Below are 15,093 nucleotides of genomic sequence, written 5' to 3' on the forward strand. Positions count from 1 at the left end.
CCTCATGTGGCTGTGGGTTAGGAGACCTCTACCTCTCACCCAGAATTTCCTTCACTAGGCCAAATTAATTGGGCTGTGCACCAGGTGGGACAGATGCACAGACAAACTACTCCTTTGCAGTTACAAGAGGAATTTCAACTACAGTCTCACCAAAGTCAATATATTTTTGAAGGCTGACAAGCTCCATCTTTCCAATTTTGTTCCCTTCTTAGCAGTGAGGGGTTTTTACAACAGAATATAAACTCACACATTGGAAGTGTCTGGGTATTTTTTTTGCTTTTTGTTTGTTTGGAATAATACAATATATTGAGAGGAGTCTATTTTAACTTTAATGTAATCTTCCTGTATCAGACCATCCACTGATGTAACTCCACTGAGTGGATAGAGCCGAATGGAGCCATTCTGTTATTACTTGAGTGCAATAATGATAATCCATGTTTGCTCTAGAAAAGAAGATTTACAAAACTCTCAACAAGTTTAAATCCTATTTTAATACCAAAGTACTGCAAAAATTAGCAGAAAAGTTTATCATCAAACAGTACTAGGGAAGCCCTTACTGAAAATAGTAGTATGATGTGCCTTGAGTTCCCAAGGGCCACCAGAGGGACTATTAATTTAATTTCTAGTCAAAGCGAGGAAATCTCTTCTGTAGAGATTTCTATCACTCATTTGACACTTTTGTATTAATATAAAGCTATAGAGACAGGTTCTGACCACTGTTACCTCTGCCTGAAAAAGGAACAGCTTCAAAGAGTGTCTGATGATGCATGTGGGTAGCTGTGATCAGAGTCTGGCTTATAATTCATAGATGATTTGTCCTATACTATGAAAGAGACAGTTCCTTAGGTGTATTGAACATATTTTATCCCAGATTAGTCTAATTGTTTCAATCACTAGACTTTGCACAATCCTAGTCACCAAAACCACTAGCTGATCCCTTATCTGGAAATGCAGCTTTCATTATATCTCAGCTTCCAGCCAGGCTGGAGGTTACAAGAATTGTCCCCAGCTGCACTGGCATAATCTAGGAGTCACAGTCAGGAACAAACACCCAGGGAAAGCCCAGCCCAATGTCACAAGTCTGTGCTCATGCACACACATACACTTGAATTTCTGGAGAGTCCTGATAAATCACAGAGGTCTTTACATGCTCCCTGTTCCATTTCAGAGTTGAAGCATGAGCATACATATCCCTGAAAGCCTCTCTGAGATTTGTAAGCGTCTGAAGTGTCTGACAAAAATAGCATGGGAAGCAAAATCCTGTCCATCTGTCTGTGAATTAGCATGTGATTACAAAATTCTACTTTGCTGAACAATATGCAGTTGACATTAGTCACACCATGTGGTACAAATGGACCACAACAAATTGCACAATAAAATAAAAAGTCTTCCATAAAGTTATCAAAAAGCCTTCTTTTCAGGAAGTATCTGATGATTTCAAGTACAACTTCTTGCAAAAATTCCAAATAGATAGCCAAGTAAATGGAGCATGTCCTGTATTCACTGAACCCAGCACCCCTTATTCATTAGGTAATTTCACTTCAATAAAGTCTTTAAGTGTCAACCAATGTGTTCACTTCTAAGCATGTCCTTAAATACATTGCACCATTAGGGTGAAGAGAAGTGTGTGTGGAAGTGTCTTGCTGAATGGGCTTTCAGGGCAGTGTACACAATGATCCTGAAGGAAGTCTTTTGAACACTTTAATACAGAATAAAACGTGTTTTCACAGGAAGTCTGTGCTGACGTTGGATTTGATTCAGCTAATTAGACACCAATAGTCTCGTAACAATGAGGAGCCATCAGATCACTGAGAGCTCTGGAGTACATGAGAAGTATGGTGTCATGGCAAGGAATGGTGTTCTACTGTGCACAAGATCTGCTTCTGGAGTAGTAATTTCTGACTTTTGTGTGTGTTTTATTTTATTTAAAAATTTAATTTTTTTTTTTCCTATCATAAAGTTGTCCCTGAAAGAAATGTTACAGAATTAAGACACTGCAAGTAGCCAATGAAACTATGTCAAACTGGCAAGCCAATGATTAACTATTTTTACACTTGTGACATCTGGGGTTGCTCAGGGAAGCATTGTAACCCAGCCTTTTCCACTCTTACTGCACAGAGACAGCCATTACCACCTTTAACACTGACAGACCTTCATTAGCCATTTTGCCTGGACAGTCAGAAGGACTGGCTTATCTTCTGGGCAACAAACTGATTTGTGACTCTTCTTGTGACTCTTAAATAGCAGGGCACTGGGAAGCCTTTCTCTCTTTAAGGTTATGGTGCAATGCCCAGGGCTTAGCTCACTGCCAGTGTAGTAAATAGATTGTACTTATAGATCCAGATTTATAAATAACTTTCTGCTGTGTTACATTCAATGGAAATTGAATCAAAGTTAATTGGTCCTGTCATCATTCTTTCTCTGTTTAGAGAAGTAATTTTTTAGAGGGAACTACTTTGAAGTATTTGGGTGCTTTCAGTTCTCCTTTCTTCGACCAAAACCCAATCAAAATAAAAGCAACAATGCAAGCTTTTAAAAGAGTTTTTGAGCTTTTCATAATGTAGAAAGGAGAATTATCCTTACCTCCTTCTGACAGTTTTGTTTCTGCTCTGTTGCAGCTTTGTAACATCCACATTCAAAACCCACTGCAATTCCAAATCATTTGTAAACCAAAAACTATTTGTTGAAGAATCCAATGCCAAAGAGGCATCTGTGTTCAGTGAATTGGTTGCCAGTTGTTGTTGCCAGATGACAACAAAATGAAATTAAGGCTATTAACATAGCTTCATAAAGTACACAATAAAGGAATTCTTGCTGCAGTTCACACTATTAAATTATAAATCACTGTCTCAATAAAATGTCAGTCATGGGGTGATGGGTGGAGAGGAGAAACTGCTGCCAGGTTACACCACAACAGCAAGGCAAGGGCAGGTTCCACTACTCTGTCCTAGATAGGATACCACTAGGGAGATTTTATTCAAGTCAAGAGTATGCTCCAGGAACTTTTCCAGTACAGTTAAGAGGTTCACACAGATAACGTCCCAGGCCTTCAACTACTGAAAACCCCAACAGCTTCACTCAAGTCAAAGGAGGAATACTGATTTATTTCAGCTGAGGCTCTGGAGGGTTTTTTGCTAAAAAGAAACTTCAACTTGACAGCACAGGAAAAAAAAAAAAAAAAAAAAAAAAAAATCACCGTTTTTCCCAATACCAAATCATTGCTTCTTATCGGTCATTAAATTTAATTAGACCTTGGTCTGCTCTCACTGAACACAACAGTGACATTCCCTGGGGAATGCTGTGAGACCAGATGGGACCACATAAATAACAATTTGAGGCAATTCCTTTGCTTTACTTTTAAAACTCTGATACCAGAAGACCAGAGAAAAGCAAAGGAAGTACAGTATTTATGGCCTACTGCTTCAAGCAACTCACACTCAGTTTGATGTAGGACCCTGGTTCAAGCTGCAATTCATTCATATAAATGACCTTTTTACAAATGTTTTATTACAGACCACAAGAGCATAAAATGTAAGTCTAAGAGAAGTATTTAAAAAGTATTTAAAATAGTATCTTACCCTTTCTTCTTGATTGCCTTCTCTAACATTTTCTCGTATGATCCCTTTTCTTTATCATATTGTGCCACTATTTTGTCAATTTGTGTGCAGTGCAACTTCTGCATAGCGCTGTGCTCCTGGAAGACAGTAGGACCTTACAGTTAGGTTGCTGGAAGCTTAATGTTTAACTTTCTTAGACTACAAATATCAATGCAGTATACAGCCAGATAACTTTGACAATGGAATTGAATCTGGTTTAGAACATCTGGTAGTAAAGGTTCCAGATATTCGTTCATGGGACATGCATTTGTTTACACACAATATAAAAACTAGAAGAGGAAGATGGGCTAATATCAAACCTCCACATGTGAGACACAAGGAGTACTAGAAATCAACTCTGTACATGAGGTCCTTTGAATTACATGACTTAACACCCTTTAAAATGAATGAGCTCATATGAGTTTGATTTTCTGTTTATGCTCAAAGGAAAATTCATCACAAACTTCTGTCTCCCAAACTTCTGTCAGGATTCTAAGAAATATGAGTGGTTTCACAGCAATGTAAAATACTGTTGGTATATTTTGTTTTCAGATGCAAACAAATTTTAATGTGTTAATGTCTTCTTTGATTCAGACTATTTTTGCAGGTAAAAATCTCCTCTGCTAGGTCCCTCATGACTTCCTCAAGTCCACTGAACCTGCAGCTGGAATCCACACACCTTTTACGCTAATATAGTCATAATTTACATTTAATGATTACATTACAAACTGAAGCTACAGCTCAGCCAGTGTTCTGAGAGGACACCTAATGGATCACAGCACTGTCCATGGAAAAAAAATGAAGAATCATAGATATTTCTGTTAAAAAAAAAATGGGATAAAAATTACAATTAATGCTACTGAAGAGAAGACAAAATAAGTTCTATGACAGACTTGTCATCTGGTATCCCTCTAAAGCAATATAAATACTCCTATGTACAACTGAAAAATGAAGTCTGTAGGATTTTAAATTCAGAATTCTTAAGTGAGAAAATAAAGAATTCTTAAGTGAGAAAATAAAGAAAAAGAAACTACAAATTCGTCTGAAGCAGAGAAGTAATCTTGCACACCAACTCTGAAACTGAAGTTGCTGTAAAATATTGACACTCTCCAGCATTCAATAGTTTTTCCTGTTTTTAATTTCTACTTGCTCTAGTATTGCCTTACAATCCTTCTTTACAATCCTACTTTAAAAGCACTTCCCTGTCTTTGAAGAGCTTTGCATATGTACCTTTTACATCTTGAGTGAAATCTCAGCTCCTAACTATTCATAGATGTTGTGAAATCATCAGGGATTGGGCAAATTTAATTTTATCAGTCACAGACTGGCTGCCTAGTAATGATGGCACTAAGAACTGTGACCTTTCTGCCAATCTAATGATCTTCACCCCACTTAGAGGAGATGTCTTATTTTTCCTACACAAGAAAAAAAGGAACAGTGAAGACAGCACCTCTACCTGCCCAAATGTCCTTCTCTTAAAAAAAAAAAAAAAAAAAAAAAAAAGGAATAATAACAAAACCATAATAAAGTGAAGTCATAGTGTATGGTGTGTCTCTGTGTGTACATATACTGGGTTTTAGAGTTGTGAGGAGCTCTGCCATACAGGAAAAACAAAGTAGTGATAATATGCAGAGGTACTTCCACACTGGCATGATTGCTTTTTCCACAACACATCTTCCAAGACCCACTTTAGATGGAAAAAGCATTGGAGCTTTCTTTCCTTAAACAGTATGAATAATTCTTTTCTTTTTACTTATTCCTCCACTTCTCTGGTGTGTATATGGTTAAATGAGAGCCAACCTATTTCTGGAACTGTTAAGTTCAGTCTGCTTAACATGCAGCTTTCCTCAAGCTGATCACAGGTAACTAACCATATAGCTCTCCTGCTGCATCCCAGCTGATAAAATGCATTTAAAAAAAGTGATGAGTACACCAAGCACTTCCCTAAGATCATCTGTGAAAGAGCCACACTTTTCTGCTCAGACTCTTCTCTCCAAATTGAAGAGGTTTTCCTTCCTAGAGCCTTTAGCAAGGCACACTCAAGACACTTTCTTATGAGGACAGACTTGCACTCTGTACTTAAGATCAGCAGGACACAGGCTGGCTCAGCTCTAAAATAGCTGTGCTTGAACTGATGGTGAAGCCCTTCTGAGTGCACAGCATTTTCAGATCATGGCTGGCAATTTTTTTCCTCTCATTAGAAGAAACAAGTGCAAGCCTGAGCAGATAGATCATTTTTTTAACACGAGCAAGCTCAGTCTTGGCTAAGATACCATTATACTACTGTGGGTCACATATATCAGGGACATGTATCACTGAATATGGCTGTTTCTTAAGTAATCAGGGTACCACTGTGAAGATTCATTTGCAAAAATCTGCTATAGAGAAATGCTGGGTGTTGTCCAAATAAATGAGAATGTAGTGTTTAAAAATAAGAAGCCCCCTAAAGGATCAACCCTATGAAGGTCTAGAAACTGTCCTTGTCCAGAAGTGTGGGTAGCAGACACTTTTTCTTGAGCATGGGCTTTGCACTCTCATGAAACCACAGTAAAATGGAGAAATCCCTCATTTCCCTTCTGCATCAAGTTAGGAGTCTGAAATGTAACTACTTAATTTACTACTACTTAATTATACTACTTTTAAGACTAAGAGCCCCTCAAAAATACCAATTACTGAAAATAATTTCTTCATACTTTACTGTGCAGACACAGTGTCCCATGCCAAAACAGTCACAAAAATAAAGACTGATATCAACATCACATCAGATAAGTAGCAAAATCTTCAGTCAGAGAGCAAGGGAGTAACTGCTCCAAAAGTCCAGAATAGTTTTGTATGTACTGCCAAAATTCAGAACTTAAGATACTTTCTTCTCTTGTTATACCTCCTCTTGTTACATGAATAATGGTTTTCTAGTGATAAAGGGCAGAAGAAAATTTGCTGTGATTTTCTAATGTATATTTGTGATGATACTGTATGTATTTGGGACATCACTGCTAAGATTTCCAAGCAAAAAGATGACTATAAAGAAGTTAACCCAGTGTAAATGAGGAAGAATAAGGCATTTCATTTTTCATTTACACATTATTTTGTCTATGGTGATTTTCTAGTTTCTCCAGTGCCCATTTTCAGTGCAGCACCCTCTCACATCATTACTGCCATTGTTTTCCAAGCTGTCTGTCAATATGTCATGCAAGAAGGAGCTAGATAAAATCATTACCTGAAAAAGGTGAACTTTGGATGCTTATATGGGGTCAAACAAACATGATGAAACTCGGGGAGACATACAAAGGTTTGCTAAAGGAAAATTTGCTCATTGAAGTTTATTTCAGCACATTTAAAGCAGATATGCATTTCCAGGTGGTGCAACTACTGTACCTTATTTTTTTCCCCTATAATTTAATTAGAAGCCATATGTGATAGTGAGCATGGCAACTTTTTTCAATTCAAGTGTGTTACTCAGAGAGCTCTTATTGATCATACCTTTGCATGTTTCTTCTTTAAGGCATTCAGCTCTTTCTGCTGCTTCTTTAAATGCTTTATATAAGCCTACAAAAACAAAGTTGGATCAATTTTTCTGTAGCTATATTGACTGTAACCAGATAAAATCCTGGCTACTTAAAACAAATAATTAGGAACACATCTTGAAAAGCTGTGTCCATACTTACCTTCATTTGCTTTAAATCTTCTATCTTCACCTGAGGAATAAGGTCTATACCTAGGAAGGTATTGATACAGTTTATCTAAAATGTCATCCATACTAGTATATCTCATACTTTTAAATTTTAATTTTACCATAGAAACATAGGTTTAAGTTAATTAATTGTTTTTCACTACCTTAAAAATAATTGAAGGTTAATGAGAAAATCATAATCATTAAAAATTAGCTCATCATGACATAGCTAAGATAGAGTTTTCTTTTCAATTGCACTCCACAACTGCCTTGTGAAAAAAGAAATTAATCAATGAGTGTATTTTAATCTCTTACAGCCTTAAGAGTCAAGACACAGCAAACTAAGAATGGAAAAAGCTCCTTTTCTGAAAACACAGCAAACCATTTATGTACATAAAAACTGAACCAAGCAAAATTCAGAATTTTAGTCAGTAGCTTGAGAGATTTCTCTGGCACCACTGGTTTCAGGGGGGAGCTTCCTTGGGTAAGGTTCTACATGACTACAGAGAGGGTTAAGTGAGGTTAGGAATACTTCTCCTCAATCTAAAACACTAAAACTGTAGGAGTGAAAATATACCTGCAGTCTGTATGTCAATGGAGGTAAAATCTCAATTTTGATTAATACTAGGCTATAAAAAAAGGAGCAACAGTGCCCTCCAAGACTAAAGGAGAGTTAAAATGAAGGAGAAACACAAAATCATAAGAAGTGGAAAATCTAATGAAAATTCAATACAGTAAGCAAATCTATCACAGAAGACTAACCATAGAGTCTAAATGAATGAAAACATATTTTGATCACCCTAACTGCAATGTAAACAAACCCCAATCTCACTTCGTGTTTATGATTTAATAAAGTGAAATATTATGATTTTTAAAACTACTAAATACATCCTACATGTAATCATTAAAAAATGTAAATACAATGCCACAAGAGTTGCAACATACAGGTTTTTCTCTGAGTTTTAAGATAGAAATGTTTGCCTGTGTATAAAAACACTATAAACATATCTAGTTAACTGCTCTGAACTGTAATTACTCTGAACTGTAAGATTCACCCTGTCTTGAAAGGACTTTCTGCCTTTAAAAGGTGAATATCTGGAAAGTATTTAGAGGCTGTAAAAGAAATAGGAAAAATAGGAGGGGAAGGCAGGCAATCTCCTTAGGGAACACACCTTTTTAAAATTTTCCCTGAAGCATAAGATTCTGCCCAATTATATGGCATTAACATTTGTCTAGTAAATGAGACTGGAACAGATTTATCCACAAATGGAAGCTGAAGCTTTGCAAAATACAGATCACTTAACTATTATGGAAAGTGAGAGAACAAAAACTTCAAAATTCTTATGCATTTGAAAGCCTTCCCCAGGCAGCCCATCTTGCTGTATACTTGATTTCTAATAGCAAGGGGAGTTGTATGTTGTAACAATGGCAGAATTATTTAGATCTTAAAAGATCACAGAGATAAGCATTTCAAAACAAGGATCAGTTAAAAAAATGGACAACTCTATTTTGACATTCAAGAACAAGGATAAAAAAGGTTTCAGAGGAAGAATGCATCCAAATTTCAGAATAATATCGAAATACTGCAATTTCTGTGAGATCAGGGCTTCATCAGCCATGATGTGTTGTAAATAGCTTCCTCAGAATTTTATTTTAAAACTCAAACTCATTTACTTTGTTTACTAGGCCTGACTCCATGGCAACCAGGAATTAGCTGACAATCCCATCAAATTTCATGACTAATTAATGCACAGTAAAACTAATATTTTTGCATCTTGGTGATGATGCCTGAAATATGAAAGCACCTTACTGAATAAAATAATCTGAGCTTTACATCAGGAAAGAACTTTGAAAGAGTTCAGGTGTCAGAGACAACTTGGTTTCTTGTCGAAAGTGACTCCTAATGGCATCTTGTTTCCCAATAGATTGCTTCACATGTGTGTATTCAGCCATGTCTGCTTAAGTTTAAGAACAAGAGCAGCCAGTGTTCCTTTTCACTTATACCAATCCCTCTGGGACAAGGTAGATGAAAAGAGTGCACCAGATTCTAATCTTGTGGCCCATTAAAAGAAATACTTATTGTGTTTCATTCAGTTCTACAAATTTTATGCTCATTTAATCTTCATTACCTGTAATGATATGTGAGAAACAAATAATCCCATTTGACTCTATAAAATGATTTTGTAGAGTGAATGGTGAATAGTGAGGAAAAAATACTTATTCAGCTACAAATGAGCACATTTGATATGGATATTTTTTACAATAAACATGGCATTTCCATAATCACTCTTCCAAGCAAAAATCACACATTGAAAACATTTCTAATTGCTGGGAAATCTCCACAGAATCCAGTGAATCCTAAATACTTTTAATTACCTAAATTTGCAATCCTGCCAAGGGATTTGTGGAGGGAGAAAAAAAGTAGAAGAGTTTCTGTGGAGTATACCAGAAAATAGCCATTTCTATTCATCTTCCTCCAACAGATTTTCAGTAAACAACTAAAATCACACAGGTTACTACTCTTGGCAGTAGGTATACAGCTACACAAAGAGGTCATATAGCAAAATAAAGCTGTATTGGCTTTATACAGCTGTTTTAGTAACACATAGCACTTATTTGCAGTTAGACAAAGACCATGTTCTGTTCAATGGAAAAAGAAATTACCTTCTAAAGGGTAAGAATGAATAGAACTGTGAAACTAAAACTGAGTAACGAGTACTTCTTTGTGGCTTTCTGAATGACTTCAGAACTGAGGGAGTGGCATGTGATTTTTGTCTACCTTTCTTAGCATCAGTCCCAGATCCAAACCCTGCAGTGGTGCTTGGTCGAAGTTCAGAGCTACTCTGAGGCGTTACGTTGGCTTTGGCGTTATTGGCTTTTCCTTTTCTATCATTCTTTGAAGTGTCATTTGGTACATCAGCTATATCACTCTGGAAGAAACATTCACATCACAATAAATTAACAGTTTGTTTTACCTGTAGCATGGAAGTTGGGGTTTGGGAAATTTCAGAATTTACTTACTTTAAACATAATTAAGAAAACTGCAACATAACGTCCGAACAACAGTATACTCAGTAAAGTATTTGTAACCTATTTTAAATAGCTCTCTACTAAAACATGGCTCCCTCCTCATTTCCCAAAATTTCTGCTTCCAAGGGATGTGTTTGCCAAAAGTCAGTTACTGAATGGTATTTCAGTACATGTTAACTGTACTGAACATACAGTTATTGGCTTATAACGTAAGCTAATGCATTTCAGAGCAGGACAAAGTTGCTTATATTTGAAAATGAGAAATGGCAAGGTAACAAGTTGGAGAAGGACCATTTAACTTAAAACATAATATAGTATAAATATAAAGGGATTGTATCATTAAGTTTGACTTACAGTTTCAATACCCATAGCTCTCATTTGGTCTGCTCTTTTTTCTGTGATAGACAGGAATTTCTTTGGATCTGATAAAGCATCCACAATATCTATAAGAAAAAACATAATCAACACTTAATGATCTTGAGATACATGTGGAAATTAATCACTTACAACAGATTTATTCTACCCTTGCCATGAGCCATACCTTGGAATGTTAATCCAACTTTCCACAGTTAATTGGCAGGACAGAAAGAGCTCATCACCATAGCACTCCAACACACTAGGAATCAGTTTGTAATGTACCAAGGTAGTGGTATTAATCCAGGTACCTTATTTAGGAAAAAACCCATGGACTCCATCAGACTGAAGTTACCCTAATTTAATCACAGTTGATGATACCAGAATCTGATATCAGAACGGGATCTCCTGAGTCACAAATCACTAGCAATTTTGTTTCTTGGTTATTTGAAGGGGTGCTGACTGCCTTGGGACTGCAGGGAACTGTAGATGATGCTGCTATGCTTCCTACCTCAAGAGCAGTTCCAGATGGGTAGTTAAAGCAATCTGCTCTCCCTTGCCATTGTGATGCTCCATGTTTGGAGCACAGCAGGCTGTGAAACAGCTTTTCTATGAACCATAATGACCAATATTTGAATCTCACTCATGACGTGGTACTATTAGAGGTACTGCAACACTATCCAGCACCAGACACTGTATAGATCACTGAACGTGATACATGTGCAAGCATAGGCTTAGAGAAAGACAAAGACACGTGATTCTTTACATGTATATTGAATAACTCATTTCCATGATTAATTTCAACAGCCAAAGAATTCACAAACAGCACAAGAGGCCCTCCACAGCAAGAAATTATTTTAGAAATGAATCAGTATGTAAGGCATAAGGCATTCAGAGACAACAGCAGTGATTTGCTTTGACGATCCCTCTGAGGCTATGTCATTCCATATGACAAATAAAAGGGTCACTGGGCATAGCTAATAAGTCTTCCTTGTCAGAGCACTAGCTTAAGAAAGGAAGTTTGATTGCTGCAGCCTGACTCCTCATTCACTACAAATTAATGCAGTTTTTTGGCAAGACCATTAAGAGGGCCATGGACAGCCTTTCACTTCCAAGGAAGCTCCTTCTTTGCAGGATGCTACAAAGCCCTGGTTTTGGTTACTTATGAGTAAAAGATACTTTTGTACCCTTACACTCTATATGGTCTAATTAGCATAACAGACCATTACTTCTGCAATGAGAGTTCTGACACTTGTGGTTTTCATAACTATTTGAATTTTGCCCACATTGTATGTCATCTCTTCAGCCATTTTTCAAGTTATCTTACATTGATGCAAGACAGAGGAGCTGGTCCACTGATCAGGTCTGTAAAAATATCGAGCCCATCAACAGCTTTGGGAAGAAATTTGCTGTCCTTTTTGTACAAATGAGAGGCTGGACTGTAGGATCCCCCTGAAATGTTTCTCTGAAGTCACTGAATGCATTTCTCATGTAAAAAGCACAAACAGGGCTCCCATTTATTAAATAAATAAATATATAAAAATTAAACACATAGCATTACCCTTGTCAGCTCTGTTTATCTACATGAATAAGTTGTCTCCAATAACTGTTGTAACTCAATGATGTCTTCTGAAAATTACTTCACGTATACAAAACCTATGTAGAATTTATTTTCAGCTATAATGATGGTCTCATAGCCCAGCACTGGCTCCTTCCCCTTTTCCCAACTTAGTAATCACAGAATAACTGTCTGGTTTGGATTGGAAGAGACCTTAAAGTTCCAACCCCCTTGCACAGGCAGGGACACCTCCCATCTGCCCTTGAACACTGCCAGGGAGGGGGCAGCCACCACTTCTCTGCACATCCTGTTTCATCACCCTCACAGTAAAGAATTTCTTCCTAATAAAAATCCCAAGATCCTTAGGGCAGTGAGGAAGGAACACAAACAGCATGTCTTTGTCCTTAACATGCACTCCTCAATGAAAATCCAGGACTACTCTGTTCATGTGATGTGCCATTGGAAAACAGAACCTGATTATCACGAGCTTCAAGGTAAAAATGACTAATATGTTTGGGAGAGCAAGACCTTTGTAAATTGCATTACTAACCATACAGGCACATCACCAAAGGCTCAGCATTTCTACAAGGGGGATGTGACTCATCACTGCTTCTCACAAACTCTGCTTATGTTTTACTTTCTTCTCAGTGAGGCAAGGTGAGGGTGAGGAATACATTTTGTAGAAGAAGTGCAATTAAATATAAAACTAGGAAAATCACTGGAAGAGTACACTACTTAGGATTCTAGCCCCTAACCTAAGTAGCTATGCACTATATATAGACTTCTATTATAGAAACTTCTCTTTGGAGAATGTTATTTCATTTGCATTAATCTGTATCAGTACTGTGCTTTATTTGGAACACAATGCAAATAAACTACAAGAAATTACTATGTTAAATGGAAAACAATATTATGCATCTTTTAAAGCCTACAATGCGTCAAGCATTGCAGTTATTATTCAGGGCAAGTTTTTAAATCTTAATCATACAGGTTAAAAATAAGGGCAACTATTGAACTGGGCTATACTTTCCTACCTGTTTGCTAAAATAACCATGGAGATCCTAATGATAGCTCATAAAACTGTGAGATATTAACTGCAGATAAGTAATTAAAAATATATGCCAAGAAAATACTGATGATTCCATCTGACTGTCATAAGTTATTTCCCAGTTGTTCATCACTCTGTTTTTTCTCTATCAATGACACACGAGACACATTGAAACTATCTGGGAAGGGAGAGGAGAACAAATAATTTAACTCATTTAGTTCAGGTTAACATGGAGTATGTTTTCCCCACATTGACAGTAAACTATGACAACCAGTCTCTCATTCTAGCAGCATTTTACTGTAATCATACTGTTACTTAGGGGTAGTAACATTTCTCTATGTCCTCTACCAGACAAACTGCCTCTACCAATGCTAAGAATGCAGTAGATCAGCCAGTGCTGAACTGCACACAATCTGCAAATTCTAAACTGGTATTCAAGTTCTCTTTGAAAAACATGTCTTTCACTTCTGAATTTGCACACTGCAGTTGAAAGAAAACAACAGAAACCTTTCTCCCTCTGTGACCAGTTAGCAGCTTGAGCCACCTCGAACTCTGCTAAGTTTAATTTCTACTCTTGGAAAAACTGGGCTGTCATTCAGAAAAACATCAATCCCACATCAGCATCATGCCCCCCCTAGTACAGAAAATATTTTAACTGAGTAAATTACTGTCAAAAACTCAAGTTTCAGAAAGAATAAAAGCACGTGCTTAAATATGTCCCATAGATTCATGGTTCAACTACTGCCTCAAGAATCCCAAGCTTAGAGCAGAACCTTACATTTTTCTTGAGAAGAAGCTTTTGAGATTAAATTCTATAGATGAAACATGCTGCCTAAGGGCATGGTAGGGCCCTGAGACCTGTGGCAAAACTCCATCTGACTTGCCAGCAACCTTGATTTCCCATAAGAACAACACAAACACTTTTTTTCCATGGTATACATTCACTGGAGTCTAGGCTTGCTCATTTTTCTGTAGTCTGGATTAATACCAGAATATAGAGTCCTAAAGATACATCATCTAATATATTAGGTAAGTCTTCTCATTGTCCAGCTTGTACTATGGAAATTAGTCAGAGAAGTGGTAGTAATTCTTTGCATATATATCAGATTTGAAATCACTTTTGCAAAAAGGAAAAAAATTATCATTTTTAACCAATCAATTCTAAGGTGCACTTTATTTGCTGCAGAGTCAGAGTAGTAATGTTTAATATAATTTCTATTTTAGAATTTCAAATGGTTTATGTATTTTTCAATGCACTAGTCAATTTTTCACTTCTGCAGTGAAGAAAACATTTCCTAGAGGTACACCCTCAGGGTGAACTTACACGTTGCACTGGTGTAAGTGGTATAATGATTATTCTCAGCTGTTTGTCTATCCACATGTGGCAATTTGCCACCACTCAGTATAAATGACTATGGCCCTGCCAAACATCATGGAAATGGTTCACATTAAAAACAACTTCCCTGAAAATCTAAGAACAATGAAAACACACCATGTAAAATTGAGATAGAAAAATGCAGACAGGTTTTCGATGCTAAATGCTTTCATACTTTTAACAATACTCCAATATTCTATAGAATGCTGAAGTAGATTTGTTTGAAAAAAACACATCTAAATTCTGTATCAATTGTTTATACTTACAGGCCAAATCATATAGCTAAAATACATTATAACTTTAAAAATACTTATGTCAGAAAAAATATAATTTAAAAAATCAAAACTAAATGGTTTGAGTTGGAAGGGACATAAAGATGATCTAGTTCCAACTCCCCTGCATGGGCAGGGACACCTCCCACTAGACCAGGTTGCTCCAAGCCCCATCCAACCTGGCCTTGAA

General features: G+C 36.7%; 1 protein-coding gene across 5 annotated transcripts in view; it reads right to left on the reverse strand.

Annotated features, from left to right (window-relative positions):
- Positions 1-15,093, reverse strand: part of PLCB4 (phospholipase C beta 4) — a 196,408-nt gene that overhangs the window by 19,303 nt on the left and 162,012 nt on the right. For all 5 annotated transcript variants that reach the window (XM_071740292.1, XM_071740295.1, XM_071740293.1 and 2 more), the window contains 5 exons: positions 10,651-10,739; positions 10,046-10,196; positions 7,262-7,311; positions 7,077-7,142; positions 3,579-3,694 (listed from right to left, as the gene is read on the reverse strand). In XM_071740292.1, the coding sequence (XP_071596393.1) occupies positions 3,579-3,694; positions 7,077-7,142; positions 7,262-7,311; positions 10,046-10,196; positions 10,651-10,739 (472 nt within the window). The remainder of the gene's footprint in view (positions 1-3,578; positions 3,695-7,076; positions 7,143-7,261; positions 7,312-10,045; positions 10,197-10,650; positions 10,740-15,093) is intronic.

Source organism: Heliangelus exortis, chromosome 3, assembly GCF_036169615.1.
Source record: "Heliangelus exortis chromosome 3, bHelExo1.hap1, whole genome shotgun sequence".
Taxonomy (NCBI): Eukaryota; Metazoa; Chordata; class Aves; order Apodiformes; family Trochilidae; genus Heliangelus; species Heliangelus exortis.